The sequence below is a fragment of the Babylonia areolata genome, chromosome 3, assembly GCF_041734735.1.
Source record: "Babylonia areolata isolate BAREFJ2019XMU chromosome 3, ASM4173473v1, whole genome shotgun sequence".
Classification (NCBI taxonomy): Eukaryota; Metazoa; Mollusca; class Gastropoda; order Neogastropoda; family Buccinidae; genus Babylonia; species Babylonia areolata.
Window position 1 is genome coordinate 5,677,322 of NC_134878.1, and position 25,100 is coordinate 5,702,421.

Consider the following 25,100-nt stretch of genomic DNA (forward strand, 5'->3'; position numbering starts at 1 on the left):
GGGTGGGGAGGGGGAAAAGGACAACTCAGCTTCTTTCTTAGTGTTGGTGGTGGGGAGGGGGAAAAGGACATCTCAGCTTCTTTCTTAGTGTTGGAGGTGGGGAGGGGGAAAAGGACATCTCAGCTTCTTCCTTGGTGTTGGGGGTGGGGAGGGGGAAAAGGACATCTCAGCTTCTTTCTTGGTGTTGGGGGTGGGGAGGGGGAAAAGGACATCTCAGCTTCTTCCTTGGTGTTGGGGGTGGGGAGGGGGAAAAGGACATCTCAGCTTCTTCCTTAGTGTTGGGGGTGGGGAGGGGGAACAGGACAACTCAGCTTCTTTCTTAGTGTTGGGGGTGTGGAGGGGGAAAAGGACAACTCAGCTTCTTTCTTGATCTTCACTGAAAATGTCAAAGGATGATACAATGGTGTCAACTTCAAGCACTTCTTAAATGCCTAAAAGCAAAACATCCATTTTCTAAAAATGTTTTGGAAAGGTTTTTCCCTCTCTCAAGCACATGCACGTACACACACATAACCTGGTAGTTTGTGAAGATGGGAAAAGAAACAAGAATGAGAAGGTTGTATGTGAAAAAATAAAACAACATAAAAAAAACAACGACAAAACACTGAAAGACGAGGAGAGAAAAAAAGACCATGAGCAATTTTGATAATCACTGAAACCCAATTCTCAACACACTCCAGATCTCGTCCTTTCTCCCAAGGTTGACCGGAAAATCAAACTGAGCTTCTAGTCATTCGGATGAAATGGTAAACTGAGGTCCTGTGTGCAGCACGCACTTCAAGCACTGAAAAAAACCCAAAAAAACCCATGGCATCAAAAGTGTTTGTCCCCCTGAAAAATTTTGATGAAGAAATCCACAGTGATAGGTACACAAATGGAGTGATGGCCTAGAGGTAACGCGTCCGCCTAGGAAGCGAGAGAATCTGAGCGCGCTGGTTTGAATCACGGCTCAGCCACCGATATTTTCTCCCCCTCCACTAGACCTTGAGTGGTGGTCTGGACGCTAGTCATTCGGATGAGATGATAAACCAAGGTCCCGTGTGCAGCATGCACTTAGCGCATGTAAAAGAACCCATGGCAACAAAAGGGTTGCTCCTGGCAAATTTCTGTAGAAAAACCCACTTAGATAGGAAAAACAAATAAAACTGCATGCAGGAAAAAATACAAAAAAAAAAAAGGGTGGCGCTGTAGTGTAGCGACGCACTCTCCCTGGGGACAGCAGCCCGAATTTCACACAGAGAAATCTGTTGTGATAAAAACAAATACAAATACAAATACATATGCAGGCATTCAAAGCCTGATGAAGCGTGACGGGTTATGCTGCTGGTCAGCCACCTGACTAGCAGATATGGTTTAGTGCATGGGGGTTTGTCTGAACAGAGCAATGCCTTCTAGAGAAACTGAAGCTGGAACTGAATGATGCCTGAAGAACTGACCTCTCCACGAGGTCCCCAGATGGTGATCTGGTTGCGAGCATTGTTCTGCAGCAGAAAGCTCTCCCCCATGTCCGAGGCGTAGCTCACGGCGTCGCTGATCCAGCGACCTAACAGGAAGTGTGGGTCTGAGGCCAGCAGTGTATCCATGTCGCTCAACAGGTCCACCATCTTCTCTCCCATCTTCCTGTGAAAGGGAGCGAGGGGAGAAAAACGATAAAAAGCGTAGTGTGGCTGGTTACCTGGCGTGTTAAAAAAAGGCCACTTTCATAAAAGCCCACTGGTAGATCTATACTAGAACATAGAGGTCACTGGCTGCAAATACAGAAAGAAAAATACAAAAAAAAACATTCAAGATATTCTTGAAATATTCACATTTCAACACTTCCCCATTTTGTGGAGAGAGAAATCTAAAGCCACAACAACAGTCACAGCAATTATCAATTAAAAAACCCAACAATAACACACTTACTGTACACCCAGAGTGTTGTTCTCATTGTAAGCGCCGATGAGTTCCGTGTAGTACATCAGGGACACAATCTGCAGGCTGTTTCGCGTCACGTCCACAAGGTCATACCTGAAACAAACAAGAAGGGTAGACTGACAGGGCGTTACAGCAAAGTGGTTAAAGCGTTGGACTTTCAATCTGAGGGTCCCAGGTTTGAATCCTGGACATGGCACTTGGTGCTTAAAGGGTGGAGATTTTTCCGATCTCTGAGGTCAACAGATGTGTTGAACTGCTAGCGCATGAACCCCCTTTGTGTGTATGCACATGCAGAAGATCAGATACGCACATGAAAGCTCCCATAATCCATGTAAGCGCTCGGTGGGTTATCAAAACAAGAATGTACCTGGCCTGCATCCCAAGAAAACAGAGTATGACTGCCTTCATGGTGGGGGTAAAAAATATACATAAAAGCCCACTTGCTTGTACGAGAGAACATGGGATTCACAGCTCACGAATGAAGAAGAAATGACAAAAGATTGTACAAGGTCATGGTTCTTTATCTTTTGTTGCTTATATCCCATCCCGTCATGCAGGGTCAATATCAGGGCTAAAATACAAAAAAAAAAACAACAAAAAAACCTGTGAATTTTTATCCTGTACAACCTGGGGTGGCAAGTGGGAGTTTGGGGGGGGGTGGGGGGGGGGGGGGCTGACAAAGAAAACAAGGCAAAAATGCAGTCATATCCATACAAATAAACCTATGATAAATCTCTGACATTGACAAAATCTGCCAATTTTTTTTGCCACAGCAATAACAATAATCATGATAAGCCAAAACCAAACACACAATTATACATAATGCACAAAATCATACATAATAACAGGTATAACAAACCCATGAAATGTCTGCTGGCAACTAACAATGCCCAGGAGCAGAAAAGAATACATTACAACATTACTAGTAATAGTGTCCTGTTATGTCCAGAATAAGACAAAAAAACAAAACAAACAAACATAAAAAAACCCACACAAATTCAAGGCTTTCTCTGGGAAAAAAAAGTAGTTGAATGGTCCAACAAGTCTGGAAATTAATAAGAAAAGAAGAAATGGCAGACAGGAAAAGAAAAGGCCAGAAAGTGTGATGCAAAAGAGGAAATGCCTATGGGGTTGGGAAGGTGGCAAAAAAACACTTTCAACTAAACATTCTAAAGACTCAGAACTCTGGTTAGTGACATAACAGAAATCTGGCACTGTTTTTTTTTTAATTTTTAATTTTTTTTTATCTGGCACATTCTAACTTAAAGAAATCTAGAAATTCATTCTAGACTTTGGAACAACCTCTCTACTGTTAAAATAGAACCCTAAGCATGTAATATTATAGGAAGCACACTGAATATTGTGGGGAAGACACAAACATCAAACTGAATATTGTGGGGAAGACACAAACATCAAACTGAATATTGTGGGGAAGACACAAACATCAAACTGAATATTGTGGGGAAGACACAAACATCAAACTAAACATTGTGGGAAAGACACAAACATCACATCAAACTAAACATTGTGGGGAAGACACAAACATCAAACTAAACATTGTGGGGAAGACACAAACATCAAACTGAATATTGTGGGGAAGACACAAACATCAAACTGAATATTGTGGGGAAGACACAAACATCAAACTAAATATTGTGGGGAAGACACAAACATCAAACTAAACATTGTGGGGAAGACACAAACATCAAACTAAACATTGTGGGAAAGACACAAACATCACATCAAACTAAACATTGTGGGGAAGACACAAACATCAAACTAAACATTGTGGGAAGAGTCAGAGCACAGCAGACTGACTCACAGAGAGAACAAACAAACAACACATCAAACCAAACATTGTGGGGAAGAGTCAGAGCACAGCAGACTGACTCACAGAGAGAACAAACAAACAACACATCAAACCAAACATTGTGGGGAAGAATCAGAGCACAGCAGACTGACTCACAGAGAGAACAAACAAACAACACATCAAACCAAACATTGTGGGGAAGAGTCAGAGCACAGCAGACTGACTCACAGAGAGAACAAACAAACAACACATCAAACCAAACATTGTGGGGAAGGTACAAACATCAAACCAAACATTGTGGGGAAGAGTCAGAGCACAGCAGACTGACTCACAGGAAGAGGGAGTTGGGAGAGAACTGGTCAGCCCCCAGCAGCAGGTTGTCCCAGGCCTTCAGCAGCTGGTTGGGGTCGTACCACAGCTGTCAACAACGGATACTTGTTGAGCGCTTTCCTCCCCAAGAAGGAGTTCAAAGCACTTGACAATCAACATCATACACACATGACATTACTCACAAAAGGAATGATGATGATAATAATAATAATGATAGTAGTTATAATAATAATGATGATAATCATAATAATGAGAATGATAATAGTAATAATAATAACAACATTAATATTAAACAATGATTCAACACATAAAAAAAAATCCTAAAACAAATTCAAAGAATATGTATCACATGTGTCACACCACACACATCATTTCACTACACTGTACCACAGCTGTCATACCACAACACACCACTTCATCGCACATACACACACACACATACCCATACACAAATCACTTCATACACACACACACACACCACTTAATCACACACACACCACTTCATACACACACACACCACTTCATACACACACACACACCACTTTATACAAGCACACCTTTGATACCACGCACCAACACTGAACCTTGCTTGTTAACTTACATATTCAGATGTCATAATTTTAAAGCCTGTTCACAAAGACAAACAAATACATGAGATTTTGTTTTTGTATTTTAACCCCTTTACCGCTGCTGACCAAGTATGATCACTGGTGAAGACTGTCATCTTGCTATGATAAAATTGACCTTACACTTAAAATCGTAGCTACTTTCGTTTTCTCCGCATAGGCGGATATTAGTTTGCACAGGACAGGAATCGGACTCCCTGCCAGAGTCTGCACTAGTGGGGTCACGGTAAAGTATGTGTAGTGAAATCAACCTTCAGAATGTCAATTACCATTCTGATTTGGACTTTTGTTCAGAAAATCAGTTACAACCCTTAACTCATTCAACCCTGCACCTGAGCAATTCTAGGGCATCGAAAATCGTTTGATTAAAACTGTTTCCATGTTCCTAGATGTGCACAAACCATGAGTGATGGGAACTAACTTCTGCAGTATTTCTGGCTGTGTCCACACATATCACTTTGGAGCTGGAGGAAGTACTGGCCGATTTTGGTATATTTTCCTGCATTTTTCTGCATCAGTATCTCAGGGAAGCCTACCGAGGCTGTAAATTCCATTGTGTTGAATATATCAAAAGTACAAAAAAGAAAAGAAAAAAGTAACTGCACTCAACTTTCATGACACGCTCAGCAGTGAGGGAGTTAACAGCTGCTTTTTTTTCATATCTTTTAAATTTTAATGTCTTTTGCAACTTAGAATTCTCAGTAAAATCATAATAAATAGCAGAAATAATGATTATGATTGAATTCAAATTAGAAATGATGATGTATTGAATGAAATAAAATTTACTTTCAAATTGTTCAAGCACTTTAATTCCAGAAATACATGTAAACATACATAATTAATACATACAATTCAAGATGACAAAACATTAACTAAAACAAAACTGCCAGCAAGATTTTCCAGTTTCAGGTGCTTTTTTTTTTTTAAATTGCACCTCTTGAGAATAAAACATGATTTAACAAGAGAGGCAAAGCCTTCAAGACTCACTAGTGATAAATTAAGTCCCCTAACATTAATTACAGAGTAATTTCCCTTTTTTACCATCTGCACCAAAAACGTTTGCAAAATAAATAAAAATTCCATGCTTACAAAAAATGAAGTTCCTGTTTGAACAAAAAATAATAATAATGGCTCCTCTTGTTGTTGTGCCAGAATAAGAGGTCAAAGTGCCAAGTTTAGATGATACAAAAAATATAAATATAACAGTAAATGCACTTTGCATATAATTAGGCTTCTTTTTTTAATTTTTTTGTGCCCATCCCAGAGGTGCAATATTGTTTTAAACAAGATGACTGGAAAGAACTGAATTTTTCCTATTTTTATGCCAAATTTGGTGTCAACTGACAAAGTATTTGCAGAGAAAATGTCAATGTTAAAGTTTACCACGGACACACAGGCACACGGACACTCACACACACAGACAACCGAACACCGGGTTAAAACATAGACTCATTTTGTTTACACAAGTGAGTAAAAAAACAAACTAAACAGACTGGCGACTATCTTCACAAAAATGATATGGAGTGATGGCCTAGAGGTAACGCGTCCACCTAGGAAGCGAGAGAATCTGAGCGCGCTGGTTCGAATCACGGCTGAGCTGCCGATATTTTCTCCCCTTCCACTAGACCTTCAGTGGTGGTCTGGATGCTAGTCATTCGGATGAGACGATAAACCGAGGTCCCGTGTGCAGCTTGCACTTAGCGCACATAAAAGAACCCACGGCAACAAAAGGATTGTCCCTGGCAAAATTCTGTAGAAAAAATCCACTTCTATAGGAAAAACAAATAAAACTGCATGCAGAAAAAAAGAAAAAGAAAAAAAGGGTGGTGCTGTAGTATAGCGATGCGCTCTCCTTGGGGAGAGCAGCCCGAATTTCACACAGAGAAATCTGTTGTGATAAAAAGAAATATAAATACAAATAAATAAATAACTACAAAGACAAAACAAAAAACCCCCCAAAAAACACACACACAAAAAACATGTAAAAATGCCTTGATAAAAAAACAATTCCCTACATTTAAATGATTATCCACTTGATCTATTAGAAACTTTGAAAAACTTTATAAAACAATCTATATTCTGGCCTAACTGTACAAAACAGTAATCTACATCCACAGATCGACATCTGCTGTCAATAATTGGGGAAAGCAAACATGCAACAACAACAAAAACCAACAGGAAAGTTGTTCACCTCTTATAAGTGATAACAGCTGAGTGATATATAAATCATAATATGCAAAGACATGGGAGGGTAAGTAAGACAGCTAGGTTGTTAATAAATGCAAAGGATATGGCAAGCATGATTTGAAGCAGAACTCAAAAACAGATATATAAAAACAAATGCATGCAAGCACACATGGGTGCAAACAAGTACACTAAAAAAATATTTAACATCCATTGCTGCACAAATGCTTACACTACACACAATCATGACTTATTTTAGCGCACAGAGAAAGGCAACATTCACATGTTATAGTAGAAAGCACCAAAAAAACCAACATTGTTTGATCGTTGGATCAATCTGCATATTTTTTATGGATTATACATATCTTAAAAAAAAAAGAAGAAAAAAAAGAAGTAAAAAAAAAAAGAGAGAAGGGTCGATTGTAACTGTAAAGCGCTAAAAGCAAAATCATTTTATAAAGCGCTATATATTAATAAACTTGTTATTATCAAAGCTAAAAGCGGCTTCTAAATCCAGATAGCGTTCAGACCAGCAGACAAGGACAAATCCCCCCATTCACCACTGTTAACCCCTTGACTTCTGCTGATGAGTACTCTAGTCACTCAAGGGCTGTTTCCGAACTGAGACAAGACTGACGCTGCAGGTCATGATGTCAGTCACCTTTTAAAATTTGTTATAATTTTTTATTTGGGCTCCTTCCTCTTGAAATCAGTTAAACTACTCAAAAGTTCACAAGAAGAAGTTCTTTCACTTTCATTCCTGTCACAGTGATTTCATTCCATTGAGGAACAGCAGTGAAGGGGTTAAGTCACTGTCACTTCCCCTCCTCCACCCTCATCCCACTTCACACCCTGATTTCACAAACATTTAAAAATAATTCTCGGCTGATAAAAAGCAAAGCAAAGCAAAGCAAAACCAAACAAAACCAAAAGCTTTCAAAAGCTCCGTCAGTGGGTCCTGCATGCTGAGTCACTGGTTTGCTTTCATGTCCACATCAAGAATGGTTCCAAAGTAAAGAATGAATCAGGATATACATCACTGCAAGGATCTTGAGACTAACATACCAGTAGAGAGCTTGAAAAAGAAACAAACCCAAAACTGCAGGACAATTTTTTCTTTGTTTTGATTTTCTTTTCACACTGTTGTGACCTTTCACTATTGCTCCTGATATTACTAATACTATAAAACACGATAAAAATGCTACAAAAGACAACAACATCAAGGTACCTCATCATCACAAATATGATCCTGATGTTTCTGATTCCGATTTACACACATATACACACACATTCTGCACCATTATCAAGCTTCCTAACACAATCTCATCAAAACAATGAATGAAGACAACATTAAGAAATCAAAAATGATTTTTTTTTTAATCAGCCATGCAAACTAGCCCTCGACGACTTTTACTGCCCTGACAACATGCAATGTTACAACGTAACAAAACCACCAATCCAAAGTGATTCACTTACATCAGAGAGAATGTTAAAGTCTATCCGTGGTCGCCTAGTCACAAGCACACCGTCAAAATCCTGATGACCCGTCCGGCAGCTATACACACTCCACTTCCAAACATAGCAGGGACAAGGAAAAACAAACAAACAAACAAATAAGCCATATAGCTAACAGCGGAAAAAAAAAACGAAAAAGCAAAGCAACCACTTACGTCATTCAGTATGTTATAATACAGTTGTGGGCGCTCCGTGATCATGGTATAGTCGTTGTCATGGTGATTGTCCGTGCAATTATACACACTCGACTAAAACCATCAAAAAGCCGATGATAAAAAAGATCAAGGGTCAAGAACATTTTTCATTTTTTAAAGTCTTATTAGTTGGAGGTAATTTTTTTTTCAGAAAACAATTTTTATGTCAACTTCGTATGTCTGATGAATCTGATCTTAAGTGTTTTTTTTTTTTTTTCTCCAAGCTGAGAACCAGTACTGTAGTGACAGGGTTTGTCAACTCCGTGAAGAATGCCACAACATGAGGACTCATCTGAACAAAGGCTGCATAGCAGTGGAAGGTAAGGATTTTTGAAAGACAACGAATTAATGAGCATTCTTCCATTTTTCTTTTGCCTTCATGAACAAATATTTTTTCCCCTTCCAATAAGGACTGTGCTAGTATCCTCTTATGGCTTTAAAAGTCTTTAGATGGTGAGAATTTAAAAAAAAAATAAAGAAGAAGAAAAGAATCACCTTTCTAATAACTTATGGATAAGGACGACCACCTCATCTTACTGAAATGGAAATATTTCATGACAATGAGCTGAAGGTCATGGGGGGGATGAGGCTTTTTTCCCCTCCATTATCTTTCTTCTGCCTGGATATTTCATTCTGTCACACTGTTTTTCTGTTTGTTCTTTTAGCAGACCTCTGTCCCAGAGTCCAGTATTCTGACAGTGTGCCTTGTATGCCAAGAGTGATTTATTCCGAGATCTAAATATAAAAAAAGAACAACAACAGAAAAGCAACATTGATAGATGGTCCCTGTACACCACAGTGCCTTGTAATTATATGAATTCTTGTACAAAAACAGAAGTCAAAAGCATAACAGAGTCTACACCAGTGGGTCATGGAATAGTATGTGAAAGTAAGCTTCTGGCTGACTTGTAACTTTGGGAAAGGCAGTGACATAACCCAGAGCAAAAGTGAGGACGGAAATATCAGGCCTGCGTGTGCTCATGCACAGACATGCAACACCAGAGTGATCATACGGATTTGTCAGACAGCAAACAACTTGAACAGAGACGATGGGCGCAATAGCCGAGTGGTTAAAACGTTGGACTGTCAATCTGAGGGTCCCGGGTTCGAATCACGGTGACGGCGCCTGGTGGGTAAAGGGTGGAGATGTTTACGATCTCCCAGGTCAACATATGTGCAGACCTGCTAGTGCCTGAACCCCCTTCGTGTGTATATGTAAGCAGAAGATCAAATACGCACGTTAAAGATCCTGTAATCCATGTCAGCGTTCGGTGGGTTATGGAAACAAGAACATACCCAGCATGCACACCCCTGAAAACGGAGTATGGCTGCCTACATGGCGGGGTAAAAACGGTCATACATGTAAAAGCCCACTCATGTGGATACGAGTGAACGCAGAAGAAGGAGAAGAAGAACAGAGACAACTGATTCATTCACCCAGTACAGATGTCTTGAAGACACTAGCAGTGGAATCCAGACAGAAGCACACACAATAAAAAGGACAGACTTTCTGTTACAGCCGACTGAAGACACCTGAGGGGTTGAACAGCGCTCAAGCATCTACAGTGTGGGATGAGTTAACTGACACAGGTCAACCTCCGACAGCATCAAACCACCAGTTAAAGACAACATGAAAACACATCTGAAGAAGTGACTGGAAGGACAGAAACACCGCATATCTGAAGAGCGATCTTCAGGATAAACTGTTTTTCTCTGGGCGTAGAACCTTGAAGAATTCAAAAACGTTGCTGTATGTTACTCAGCCAAACTGAACAGCAAACGGATCACAAGGTTTCCTTTGGAGGGATTTTTTATTTTCATTTATGTATTCATTCATTTATTTTTTCCAAAGCCCAGGTTTTTAAAGAAATTGATTTCAAGATCACAGTAATATCCTTCCAGATTACAGCCCTTTCAGATAATAGCACAGTGATTTGAGTTCCTGTTACAAGTTGCCAAAGCCCAGATGACAATGAAGAGAAAGACGTGAACAGATGCCTCCATCTTATAGTTCTGTGCTTTGAGTTTCTGTTAGTAGGTGCCAAAGACCAGACAACATAAAGAGAAAGATGTGAACAGAGGGACTAGGACTGATGCCAAGCATCTTATTACCGGCACTCTGATAGGATGCTTCACAGAAGGTCTTCGGACAAACCCAGTTTTGCCATGGTATCGTACTGAGCGGTTGTACCTATAAACACTCTCCTGCTCAATGGCAAATGAAAACAAAAAACGAAAGATTTAGGATGTAAAGAAAAAAACAAAGGAAAACAGTGGCATCATCTGAAAAATTAGCATGCACACACAAACACACACAGAATGACACACACACAACACAGACATACAACACACACACACACAAACACTGACACACACACACACGTGTGTGTGTGCACTAGCGCGTGCACCCACACAGACACTCTGCATTGAAACACTCATCCAAATCTCAAAATGAAATGCAAATTCAGAGGCGGAGAGGAATCATGAAGAGAAAAAAAACAAACCCAAACAGACATAAAAAAAAAAAAATGTTCAGATGGTATAGAGACTAGAAAAAGTTGCTTGCTTACACCGGGAGCTGACAAACCCTGTTTTGTTACGTCATGGTACTGGTCTGCGATCTTCTATCATGTGTTTCAGATTTAGTGGATGATGCTTTCTTGTTTCATTCAGGACACTTCAAAAATCAGCATTTGAACATTTACATTTCAAATACATGTGTGCAAGCAAATGCACACACACACTCACACACACACACACGGACACACACACACACATATACACAATACAAATGATCAATTTGAATATGGTCAACATTCTACAGAAACTCACACAAAGACTCTCTCTCTCTCTCTCTCTCTCTCTCTCTCAATTCAATTCAATTCATGTTGTTTAGAGCCCAGCCGACCGTTTAGGCCATCTCAGGGCTGTTACCACGTTTCAACACTCTCTCTCTCTCTCTCACACACACACACACACACACACATGTTCAAAGAGACACACACAGCCATAATCTTACACTCATCAACACACAAGCATGTTTAAATAACACTGAAAAGACACTGTCATTTCACACAAACCTTTTCCATGTTTCAGCATGGAAGATGCATAAAGACTGTTGTTCTTAACACTGAACAATCTTTATTATCATCATTTGTTGTTCTCAAGACTGTGGAATCTTTATCACTTATAATCATAAACACCTTTTTTTTCTCCAAATTATATACACTGACCAACATAATATTTTCTGTTCTCTCTGTACAGTACCAACTCATCTTTGTATGGCAAAGCAACGTGTTAAAGTGTTAAAATCTGAAATCAGGCTCTTGACAATCTGTCAAATTTTCAGCAGTATGTGTGAGAAAAAAAAAAAAGAGAGAGAGAAAATCCAGAAGGATGAAAATCTCTGTGACATATGTTCTTCGATGGCACTGTCACCAGTTGTCAGTTAGTGATAGATCCAATGTAACCAATGAACAGAAACATGTCTGTTTATTTTTCTTCATTATCTTATTCTACGTGTTGTCGGTTAATGATATATTTGACGCTGACTATTGGACAGAAGCATTTCATTCAATATTTTTAACAAATGGTTCTTTCAGTAAGCTTCGTTCTTATCTTCCGTCGCTTTCAAATTCGCATGCACACATACCTCTCTCCCTCACACACACACACACACACACACACACACACACACACACAAGAATGTAAGTATCATGCACACAGAGACACGCAAGCATGCACGCACACACAACACACATACACACATTCAGAAACACACACACACACACACACAAAGTCAACTATATACACCAGACACCTCCACATAGTCACACACCTTCAACAGCTGCCATGCCTGGTCAATCTCAGGACTGGTGAAGCCGTATCTCTTTTTCGGGTAGGCAGAAATCCTGAAGGGGAGAAAATAAAAAACTGTTAGCTTTCATTCTATTTCTTTGGATTTCTTTATTTGAAAGAAAATAAACAAAACTGACGCATGTCTGAAAAATGCAATTCCTCACACTCAAAACGTTGAAGCAAATGACAGAGTTAGACATAAAATGACACCATGCATTCTGCAGTCAAAATCTGGGACAAGTACAGTCAAAATCATGCATGTAAACCTATGGCGTGCCTCTGACCCTGACATATTCCATCCATTTTTTGCCCGAGGATATATATATATAAAAAAAGAAAAAAAAGAAAGAAGAACCTGACCACAAACATAATTTATACACAGAATTACATAAAATACCACACAAATAAAACCCCAAAATGCCAACAGGCGTAAGATATGTGGCATCAGAGGTAACGCCACTTAAACGCTGCAAAACACCGGACATCAAAATGTGTACAAGAAGGCGGTTCAGGCACTAGCAGGTCTGCACATATGCTGACCTGGGAGACTAGAAAAAATCTCCACCCTTTACCCACCAGGTGTCGTTACTGTGATTTGAACCCGGGACCTTCAGATGGAAAGCCCAATGCTTTAACCACTTGACTATTGCACTGGTCATGTTTATGCCCTGCAATGCAGGCAGCCATACTCCATTTTCAGGGGTGGATGCTCCATGCTTGGAACAGGAAAGCCGGTCTCACCAGGCGGTGATGTTGCGTGGCTGAGGTGTCCAGGCGTTCTCCATCATGAACTCGTACATGACTTCGTTCTGGAAGATGCCCTCCATGGTCAGACCCAGGCCCACCATGGTGGAGTTGGCCATGAAGTGTCGGCCGTAAGTTGGGCCCTGCACTCACACACACAATCACAACACTGTCACCCATCAGGCCCACATTCACAGCTTCAGTGATAAGAGATAAAAAACTCTAGGGAGAACTGGACAATACAAGGTCTTATGAGAAGAAGCCCCCCTCAGTCAAGTGTTTTGGTCCTAAACTCCTTACACTCTAAGCCCCCCTTAGTCAAGTATTTTGGCCCTAAACTCCTTACACTCTAAGCCCCCCTTAGTCAAGTATTTTGGCCCTAAACTCCTTACACTCTAAGTGGGCTGGGCCACATCCAGGTCAGTATATAGTCCAATATAAGTAAAGTACTGATACATCTCACTCGCTATCATTTCTTAAAATACTGATAGTTCTCACTCACTATTATCTCTTTCTTGTTCTTCTTCATTCGTGGGCTGCAACTCCCACGTTCACTTGCATGTACACGAGTGGGCTCTTACGTGTATGATGGTTTTTACCCTGCCATGTAGGCAGCCATACTCCATTTTCAGGGGTGTGCATGCTGGGTATGTTCTTGTTTCCATAACCCACTGAACGCTGACATGGATTACAGGATCTTCAATGTGCGTATTAGGGGGTTCAGGCACTAGCAGGTCTGCACATATGCTGACCTGGGAGATGGGAAAAATCTCCACCCTTTACCCACTAAGCGCCGTTACTGAGATTCGAACCTGGGACCCTCAGATTGAAAGTCCAATGCTTTAACCACTTGGCTATTGCGCCCATCATGATCTCTTTCAAAGCCAAATCTGTGTGTGAAAGACACTCCCCAACACCAAATATTTCAGACTTGATCAAAGCTCTCAGTCACAGGGTTTGGCTCATTTAAAAACAAAACAATGGATTTTACAGTAGGTCAGGGGGAGAAGGTTTGTCGTTCTATTGTGCAGGGAAACTGGCTGCCCAGACAAGCTTCGTTATGATGTAAGTAACTGTTCTTTTAACTTGACCCCTTCATGTTGACTATAGTCACCTATGGTGACGCACTGTCTAGTTGACTAAAGCCGCCTGTGGCCGTGAAAGAATTAAAGTCCTATTTAAAAAAAAACCAAAACTTTCTTACCACTGTTTTCCATGAATACAGATAGCAAAGTATACACCTGCAGTTTTTTTTTCAAAGCGTACAGTAGTAGTCTTTATAAACATCTTATTACTGATTCAGCTGTGAAATTTGACCAAAGACAGCAAACCAACAAGGCCCAATTTGCATCGTTTGACATGGAACAGTGTATGACACCACACTTTGATCCATGCACCTGTTGAAATGCTCTGTAGTGAATTTGAATCATATCAAGGTCAACCTCTGAACCCAGAAGTATGACTTTCAAGGCGGTGAAAATGACTGGAATCTTGAATAATAATAACAATGGACATCTATATAGTGCGTTTCACCAGAAATACTGCTCAAAGCTTCCCATGAATCCAGAATAAAAACCGCCAGAAACAGCATACATTCACACAAACAGTACATCAAAGGGAGTGGGAACAGAGTGGAGTTAGGAAGGCAGGGGTCAACAAAACAGACAAGCAAACACATGACACAACTGGTGGAAAGAGTTCTCATGACGGCATCAGGGCCTTGATGTGGAGTTTGGCTGAAGGATCAAGCAGGGGTCAACAAAACAGACAAGCAAACACATGACACAACTGGTGGAAAGAGTTCTCATGACGGCATCAGGGCCTTGATGTGGAGTTTGGCTGAAGGATCAAGCATGGCCATGACAGCGACACTGATCGACCCACTGGTGCTCAACTTCTTGATGATCATTTTGATGTGAACATTACAATACGCTGCACCTTGTTGTTAAAATTAGAACAAAAATAAAGATTTGGAGGATGCGCTTCATGATCTGAAGTGCCTTGTAGTCAGCAAAATTATGATTCCCATACACATGCTAAAGCCCAAATTTTAGTTAGGACAGATGATGTAAAAATCCAAAACAAATTAAAATTTTCATAACATTTTCATGAACACATTACATTTTAATTCAACTGTCATTCAAGAATCATCATGATCACCATGACTGATGGAAAATTTGCACAAGCAGAGAATATACAAACTGGAGTTCTCTACTTTCTGTCCGGTTGTAACAATGACCACATGTATACATTGGAGTTCTCTACTTTCTGTCCCGTTGTAACCATGACCACATGTACACACTGGAGTTCTCTACTTTCTGTCCGGTTGTAACCATAACCACATGTACACATTGGTGTTCTTTACTTTCTGTCCGGTTGTAACCATGACCACATGTACACATTGGAGTTCTCTACTTTCTGTCCGGTTGTAACCATAACCACATGTACACATTGGTGTTCTTTACTTTCTGTCCGGTTGTAACCATGACCACATGTACACATTGGAGTTCTCTACTTTCTGTCCGGTTGTAACCATGACCACATGTACACATTGGAGTTCTCTACTTTCTGTCCGGTTGTAACCATGACCACATGTACACATTGGTGTTCTCTACTTTCTGTCCTGTTGTAACCATGACCGCTGTTCATGGCTTTCTTTCCTAAAGGTCTGGCAGCTGTGATTTTTGGCTGAATATTATTTCACAGCCACATTCATTGTCCACCTTCTTCATCAGTCTCACAGATTCAACGGGGTCAGCTAGCCATCTTGGCAGTTTAAGAACGCTTTCTCTTAACTCTGGCCTTTCCTTAGCTGGTTATGTTTGAGTTACAACTTCCTATCCATTGTCAAGCTTGTACATTTGGGATAAAGATGTGCCTATATATATATATATATATATTGTTGTTGTGTTTTTTCATTCTGTAACATGTGATCCATGGCCACAACATCTGGAACATTCTTAGATTTTCCTCAACAAGCCATCCATGGCCTTAACACCTGGGACTGTCACAGATTTTCCTTAACAAGCCATCCATGGCCATAACACCTGGCGCTCACAGATTTTCCTTAACAAGCCATCCATGACCATAACACCTGGGACTGTCAGATTTTCCTTAACAAGCCATCCATGGCCATAACACCTGGGACTGTCATAGATTTTCCTTAACAACCCATCCATGGCCATAACACCTGGGACTGTCACAGATTTTCCTTAACAAGCCATCCATGGCCATAACACCTGGCACTCACAGATTTTCCTTAACAAGCCATCCATGGCCATAACACCTGGGACTGTCAGATTTTCCTTCATAAGCGATCATTGGCCTTACACCCGGAACTGTCATAGATTTTCTGTAACAAGCTACCCATAGATTTTCTGTAACAAGCGATCCATGGCCGAAACCCCTGGAACTGTCATAGAGTTTCTACACGAAGTGATCCATGGCCATAACACCCAGAACAGTCATAGATTTTCCATAACAAGTGATCCATGGCCATAATACCTGGAACTGTCATAGATTTTCTGTAACAAGTGATCCATGGCCATAACACCCAGAACAGTCATAGATTTTCTGTAACGAGTGATCCATGGCCTAACACCAAGAAGGGATGGAATGGTCGACATGTATGTACCAACAGTAACACTGACTTCTGGTGACTATAAATTTAATTTCATGTTAATACTGAGAGTAGCATTAATTTACTTATTTGTGTATTCACTTGTTTTAATTCTTTACTAACTGTTTATGAATAAGTTATTTGATACAAACGATAATATGGTTCATTGGCCGTCATGTTAAAGTTGAAGTGCAACGTGTGACCACAGCATAAACTTTAAACTTGTCGACGCTCCTTTGTCTTTGTTTGCATTGTAATCATGTGTACAGCTGAACAATTAAAGATTATTAAACGAACTCTCACAGATTTTCCTTAACAAGCGATCCATGCCCATAACACCCAGAACAAGCACCGGTTTTTCAGCAACAAGCGAACCATGGCCATTACACCTGGAACAGCTGGAATGGTTGACATGTATGTACCCACAGTAACAGCGAGCCCCCACACCTGACCTCATTGACGTTGTCCAGAGCCCCGTACAGCTCCATGGTGCCCCCAAAGTTGTGCAGCATGCACCAGATGAAGGGCTGGCCGTAGTAGGACTGGCTGCGCAGGAATATAGGGCTCATCTCCGACATCAGGTCCAGGATGATCATCCGCCCCTGAAACACACACAGGGGGCAGAGAATTTGCGATCACTGTCAAATCAGATCATGCTAGTAATCCATCTGATAAATGACGAACGAGACAACAGATCGTGCTAGCGCTCCTTTTTCCATATGTATAATGGAAGATAAAGTCGCACTCTATTCCCTTAAACGTTCTTGTTAGAATAAACTATTTATGTGTGTAGGTATGTGAGTGTGCGTGGGTGGGGTGGGGGTGGGGGTATATGTGTGGTCGTGTGTGTGTGTTGGGAAATGGGGTATGCATGATTATAAAAAAAATCCCTTGTAAAATGACTAATAAATGATATAACTTATGTGAAGTGATCCTATCAGTTTTCAAGTACACTCCTTGAAGTATACTATGTAATGCTTCACTCGTTTTTGATGAATTCTGATTTTGTGTTTTTTTGCATTTTTGACGAATTTATGTGGAACTGGATTTCATGTGTTTTTCTTGAGAGAAATATAACCTTTAGTGCAAGGGAGAAGAAAAAAAATCCAAGCATGCTGCTCTAAAGGGAACATTTCAGGGCCGACTACTTCTCATTTCTTAAAAAGCAGTCAACGAGAAACCAAAGTAAGGTTAAAGCAAAATTTCTTCTTCTTCATTTGTGGGTTGCAACCCCCACTCCTATGTACAAGTGTTGTTGTTTTTTTTTTACATGTATGACCGTTTTTACCCTACCATATAGGCAGCCATACTCAGTAATCAGGAGTGTGCATGATGGGTATGTTACTGTTTCTATAACCCACCAAACACTGACATGGATTACAGGATCCTTAACATGCGTATCTGGATGTCCTCCATGTGTATACACACGAAGGGAGTGCAGGCATAAGCGGGTCTGCACATCAAAGGAAATCAAAAATAAAGTCAGTGGGGTGCAGGTCCCTGGTTCACGCTGCTCACCTTGGGCACGGAGTTCACCAGGGCATTGATCTGTGGACCCTTCCAGAATCCACTGTCAATGAACAGCCAGCCCTGCATCAGCCTGCACACACACACACACACACACACAAGCATAAACACACATACACACACACATACACACACACACTCACACACACACCATAGTCTAATTTGAAGCCCCATTGGCTCTTTGCTGTAATTTTACTGGTTGACTAGTTATTTTGTTTTATTTTGTTTATAACCTTATTTACGCTAATTAAGGAGAGAGGAACAGGGAAAGTAGTGACGACTTAAGGCATGGGTGGGGTGGGGAAGGTGATGGACTTTTGTCTAAAATCATGATTGTGGATAGACGCTAAACAAAAGAACGAACGAACAAACACACACACAAACAAAAGAACGAACGAACAAACACACACACAAACACATCTGTTTGCCGATATTCATAATTCAATGCCACAGTACACCAACTCGACAGGGTTCCCAAAGACGCAACTGATTAAAAAGTACATACTGTTTCCAGAGATTTTCTACACACCAGAATGAAAATTGTCCATACCAAACACAAAGTCTATCTGATTCAAAACTCATCCATCTCCTTGACGGGTGACAAAAGAATTTTGTGGATATACTGGTACAAATGTTCAATTTTCTTCTTCTTTTCTTTCTTTTTTTTTTTCAATGTCTGAAGCTCTTTACACTGGTCATTTTTTTTTTTAATTAGAATACTAGGACTTTTCCAGCACTGGAAATTGTTCTCTCATACAAAAAAAATAAAAAAAAAATTCCCAACTTTCACACCTCCATGGCTGTACAGACCCTGCACTGATTATGATAAAATTATTTTTGATGATAAAAATGAAGTGTTGGTATGGTTTTGTGTACCTTGCCTTTACACGAGTGAGTGCAGGTACAAGCCACAGAGAGAGAGCGTGCGTGTGTGTGTGTGTGTTTTATCTTCAGTTTAACGTCTATTCACTATAAGTGTTTTTAGACGGAAAGGAGTAAAGAAGTGGATAAAGGAAAGGGAATGCATGTGAATATTAGTGTAAAAAAAAAAAAAAAAAAAAAAAAAATTCATGTTATGTAACAGAGGAAAAGTATATTATAAGAAAAAGGTCTAAAGAGATTGTGGTGTGTATTGAATGAGGTGTCATGGGAAGGAGAATATGTATATGCATATCAACAAGTATTAACCTATAACAATGTAAATATAAATAACAACATTAATTATAACACATCAAAGGAGGATACCAACTGGACTGGAGTTTAAAATTTCCGAAAACATTCTAAGCAATGAATAATCATTCAAAATCTTTTCAGTGGCTAATGAAATATTGGAAGAAAAGTCATCAACTACATCTTTAGGAATTAACGGTCTTATGCTCGGACAATGAATGAGTAGATGACTTACAGTTATTTGCTTACCGCATATACATTTTATATTTTTAGAAAATTTTGTACGAAAGGCATTTAAACGAATTCTATACATTAGACTTGTAATTTGTCTTGAATGTGCTGCTGGTGTCAAATTTAGAAAATGTTTGGGATTAGCTGCATTCTTTGTGTTTACACAACATTGGTAATATTGATTATTTGAATCTATAAGTAATTTCTTAAATCGATTTCTAGAGACATTTTCTATACAACTAATGTAATGTGTGTGTGTGTGTGTGTGTGTGTGGTACAAAAGCATGTCAATGGTTGTTGGGACAGGTTGGTGGGTAGGTACGCATGTTCAAAGAACTGGTGTGAGACAGTAGGTGAGTCTAAATGTGCGTACATTCAAGTGTGTAATTGCGCTTGAATGCTAAGCGTGCAAGTACACCATTAGATGAATGTGACTGCATGTGTTTTAGCACCCATACGCATGCATATATAAACATATGCCAGTGTGTTAACCCAGGCATGCATCCTCTACAATTTATCAAAATATACATACACAATTCCTTTACACATGCCTCCATTTGCCGAGTGTTTGCAAACGATTTCAGCAATGACACTGTAGTGTGTGACACTGTAACACTGACTCACCAGACTGCGTCAGGGTCGGCGTTCCTCATGGCGTTGTACACTGCTCTGCCTGCTGAGGCTAGGTACTCTGTGGAACTGGACGGACACACACACACACACACACACACAATCACATACACACACACGCACATGCACACACACACACATTGTATAAGTATGCATTTTGTTTGTTGTTGTTGCTTTTCATTTGCTTGTTTCTTCTCTCTCTCTCTCTCTATCCTTATTTGTTGTTCTTTTTTTTTTCACTGATGTCTTGATGTGAAAAAGCGATTATATAAAATCTTGACTTGACTTGACCTGACATACAGATGTACAGAGGCCTTGAACTACAAGATTAATTAAATCACTCAACACACACACACACACACACACACACATTCACAGAGGCCTTGAACTACAAGATTAATTAAATCACTCAACACACACACACACACACACACACACGTACACAGGCCTTGAACTAAAGATTAACTAAATCACTAAGCACACACACACACACACACAACACACACACGCATGCGTGCATGTGCGCACACACACAGAAGCAAAGAGGCTTTGAACTACAGGATTCAACACACACACACAAACACACACACACACACACACACACACACAGGTCTTGAACTACAAGATTAACTAAAATCACTCAACAAACACACCACTTCAAGCGACACTTTATAACAGCAGTGATAACAGTAGAAATCACATCAGAAAAGATACTGTCACACAATTATATGAATGCTGTAAATAATATTGGTGTGGGTGGAGGGGACAAGTGAAGGTGGATCATTGTAATCATATCAAAAACTTGAATCGATGCAATGTCTATAACTCGATTTCTTGTTATGTCTGTAACTCTAATTGCTGTAATGTATATAACTTTAATCAAAGCTCTAATCATTAATGTATATAACTTTAATCAAAGCTATGTCCACAACCTGAACCACTGTACTGTCTATAACCCGATTCACTCAAATGTCCAAAACTTTAATAACTGTAATGTCGTCAAGTCGGATCACTTCAGCGTCTATGAATCCAGCCACCCGGAAACTGTAAAGAAAATGAAGGAGAGAAGAAAGTGAAGAGAATGACGTAACATATCACTGGCAAAAAACAAAAACATCCTACGGATCGTTCGTTCGTTTATTTATTTATAGTCTGTTCATCTAAGATGATAATATTAGACTGAAAATAAATGATATTATTATTATCATTTTGGCTTATTATCATTTCTATCATAATGATGATTGTTATTATTAATTAGAAATCGACATTTCTGTATATTCGTATGAAAAGGGGGGCGGTTGAGGTGGAGGGGAGGGGGGAGGGGCGTGGGTGTGGGGGCAAGGGGGAGGGGATTAAGAAAGGAAGAGAGAGAGAGAGACAGACAGAGAGAGAGAGAGAGAGAGAACAGAGTGTGGAAAAGATAAGAGTACAAAATCTAAAATGGAGAGGGTGAGTGTCAGTGATTGGAGAAAGAAAAAAACATAATATTGGAAGGGTGTGTGTGAGAGGCGGGACGGTGGAAGCGGGATTAGGACAAGAAAAAAATTATCAATAATCAAATATTGTATGCACTACTTCTGTAGATTATTATGTTGGGATGTTGGTTATTTGCCGCACTGATATTTCATGAACCTTTTGTCAAAACGTCCGTAAAAATGGTTACAAAAAATATCACTAGGGGCAAACGAAACACCAGTACATACATACCGTGGATGTCTTAACAAATCCTAATGAAACATCACCATGGAGAGAAACAAACAACTCCAATCTCAGTGTGGATGCTTTGATAAAATGTGCCTCAAGGAGGCGTCACTGTGTTTGGACAAATCCATACACTCTACATCACATCTGCTAAGCAGATGCCTGACCAGCAGCGTAACCCAATGCGCTTAGTCAGGCCTTGACTCTGTGTGTTCAGAAAATCATACAAAGCCAAACTCTTCAGGAAGTTGTTTTGAATGCTAAGCTTTCACTCTTCGTGGCTCAACAAAGGGAGAAGAGAACACTTACTTTGATGCAGGCCTCATTTCATTGAAAGTGTCTGCATTGTAGACATGGTCCACTCCAAACTCGCTTTGCATCTGTAACATTTTTTTGTCAGGACAATGAAGAATAAATATACTCACTGTCCTGCTCTCTCTACCTCCTTCAGCCATCCTGCTGGGGAAGCCAAACATATTAACCTTCTTTCACCACAGAAACTCTCACAGACACTGTATTGGCTGATATGATGTGTCCTAAGCATTCTGCCACTTTGCTCCTCTAAAAATCATCAACACACACACATGCACACACACACACATTCACACTGCGAACCTTCCTTCAGTACAGAAGTCATCCACCATTTAAAAATAAAATCTGGTCATAATTCAAATCAGATATGCTTGTCTGTACACAAATATATACTTTTGTACAACCACACACATACACATGCATGTATCAATGCTCCAATAAACACAAACGCTCTCTCTCTTTCTCATACACAAACACTTATATTCTGTCTATGGCTCTCTCTCTCTCTCAAAAACATTTAGCGATATAAGTTGACATACCAACTGAATGAACTTTGATCCAATTATCTCAAACAGTGGGTCATCGAAGTCCAGGAGGTATGTTCTGGAGATGAAAAATACATCAGATAAAGAGCTCAAAGAAACACTGTTGTGTTAAAAATTAACATCAAAGAAAAAAACTCAATAGAAGACAATAACAAACAAACAAAAAGTAAAAGACACATACAAACACAAACCTGTTAATGGTTGATCAAGAAAAAAACACCAAAACCCCCAGTAAAAATCACACACACATTCATGCAGATATATATGTATATGCATACATCCACATATGCTTGTGCATGAATGCACACACACACACAAACACACATACATATACACACAACAATTTTTAAAGGATATTCAAAATTCGAATAACACAGGACATATTCCCAGTCAGGTGATGCTAACAGATGATGAATATATACAAACAAGATTGGGAAATTTTGTTTATGAATGCTGCTGCAATTTACTGCATTAACTGATTGATTAATTGTGTGTTTTTCATTCATTCATTCATTTACCATTGCACTTGTGTCTATTCACACAAACATACATAGACCAGAAATTTCATTAAGTGGAAATACATGGAAAATAAAAGCTGCACATAACACTCACGCAGAATAAGTGGAGTTAAAACCCGCCCAGTTTCCCAGACGAGTGACTTTGGCAAAGGGGAACAACCTGCACACAAAGCACAGGTGAAGAGCAACCAAACAAATGAGTTTCAGTTTCAGTTTCAGTAGCTCAAGGAGGCGTCACTGCGTTCAGACAAATCCATATACGCTACACCACATCTGCCAAGCAGATGCCTGACCAGCAGCGTAACCCAACGCGCTTAGTCAGGCCTTGAGGGAAAAAAAAAAAAAAAGTGAATAAATAATGAACAGGTGAAGAGTAACCAAACAAATGAATCATGCTGGAAACAAAATGGGGAGCTTCCATTCTACTCTCTGGTTAAATGCATCATGGCTAATGACAGCCTTGGAAGATAGCTGGCCTTTGGGAACAATCCCAATGCTGACTGTCCTAAAACCCTCTTGGCTGAGGAGTGGGGATGTAACTTGGGCAAGACACTCTCCATTATAATCAAATTCCAGCCCAGGTTTAAAAGAAAAGTGTTTACATTGTGATAGACTTAACCTGAACGACACATTGGTGCTTTCTGGACATAACAAAATGAAAACTGATAACGTTTCTCATATATCTTATTGATAGCTAAATTCTATGTATACAAATGTAGAATCAACAAAGTAAAACCAACATTACAAATGTTCAAAAAAGACCTCAAACAGGCATATGAAGTAGACAAGTATGCCTTTAATATAACTATGGAATATAACAAGTTTGTGGAAAAATGGGCACTTTATAACTGATACAAGATTAAGCTTTTCAATGCTACCTTGGAACTTTGACATTGAACATATATTGTTTGCTGTTATAGATTTGTCAGTACTTAGAACTTAATTATATGCTTACCCTATACTTTCTAATGCACAAAACATATAAATTCTGTATCTGCAAACCTTTGTCTGAATAAAAAATGTTGAAAAAAAAAAAAAAAAAAAAAAAATCCAGCCCAGATAGTCAGGACAGCAGTTGCCTCCTCCTCTACTGTTCTGATGGTCTTGGTCAGACATGACTGACTGTCATACATAATGGCATCAGTCTTATCACAGGTATGGGAGGGGGTGGGGTGGGGGGGCTGAGGTGGGGGGAGGATGACAGTCCTACATGGAAGAGCTTAGTCATCAGAAGCAGTCATGGGCTTGATGCCATCTTCCCCGGCAATCATCCACACACACATGCACATATTCATACACACACATAACCCTCTCCACACACAAACACAAACACAGACACACAGAGATGCCAACCCCTCACAAGTGCTTGCAGGAACAATCAGGAAATTTAGCAAGAACATTTTGAATTTGGTAGGAACACTTGGACTCCGAGCCACATCAGGAAACCTTCATTTTATCTACATAGCATACAAACACACCATAGCTAAACCCACCGGGCACAGACACTGTTTGACCAAGATGCCACTTGATTCAGCCACTTTCTTACTTGTTCGGGCAAACAATTAAGCTGACTGGTCCACTCAATGCTGTTTCAATGTAAACACGCATGCCAACAGCTGAGCATCATCACGTGAGACCAAGGTCAGAAGTGACTGCCATGGCCTTGTGA

The 25,100-nt window shown here is 39.9% G+C and overlaps 1 protein-coding gene across 2 annotated transcripts in view; it reads right to left on the reverse strand.

Annotated features, from left to right (window-relative positions):
- Positions 1-25,100, reverse strand: part of LOC143279683 (alpha-N-acetylglucosaminidase-like) — a 39,234-nt gene that overhangs the window by 6,323 nt on the left and 7,811 nt on the right. Inside the window, exons 8-19 of one of the 2 annotated variants that reach the window (XM_076583772.1) lie at positions 23,526-23,591; positions 22,908-22,971; positions 22,366-22,436; positions 20,350-20,424; positions 18,316-18,397; positions 17,250-17,399; positions 13,176-13,321; positions 12,415-12,487; positions 8,344-8,436; positions 4,060-4,145; positions 1,906-2,010; positions 1,437-1,620 (exon numbers count right to left, since the gene is read on the reverse strand). In XM_076583772.1, the coding sequence (XP_076439887.1) occupies positions 1,437-1,620; positions 1,906-2,010; positions 4,060-4,145; positions 8,344-8,436; positions 12,415-12,487; positions 13,176-13,321; positions 17,250-17,399; positions 18,316-18,397; positions 20,350-20,424; positions 22,366-22,436; positions 22,908-22,971; positions 23,526-23,591 (1,195 nt within the window). Of the gene's footprint in view, positions 1-1,436; positions 1,621-1,905; positions 2,011-4,059; positions 4,146-8,343; positions 8,437-8,537; positions 8,631-12,414; positions 12,488-13,175; positions 13,322-17,249; positions 17,400-18,315; positions 18,398-20,349; positions 20,425-22,365; positions 22,437-22,907; positions 22,972-23,525; positions 23,592-25,100 lie in introns of both variants that reach the window. The other variant, XM_076583771.1, reaches the window with a different exon arrangement.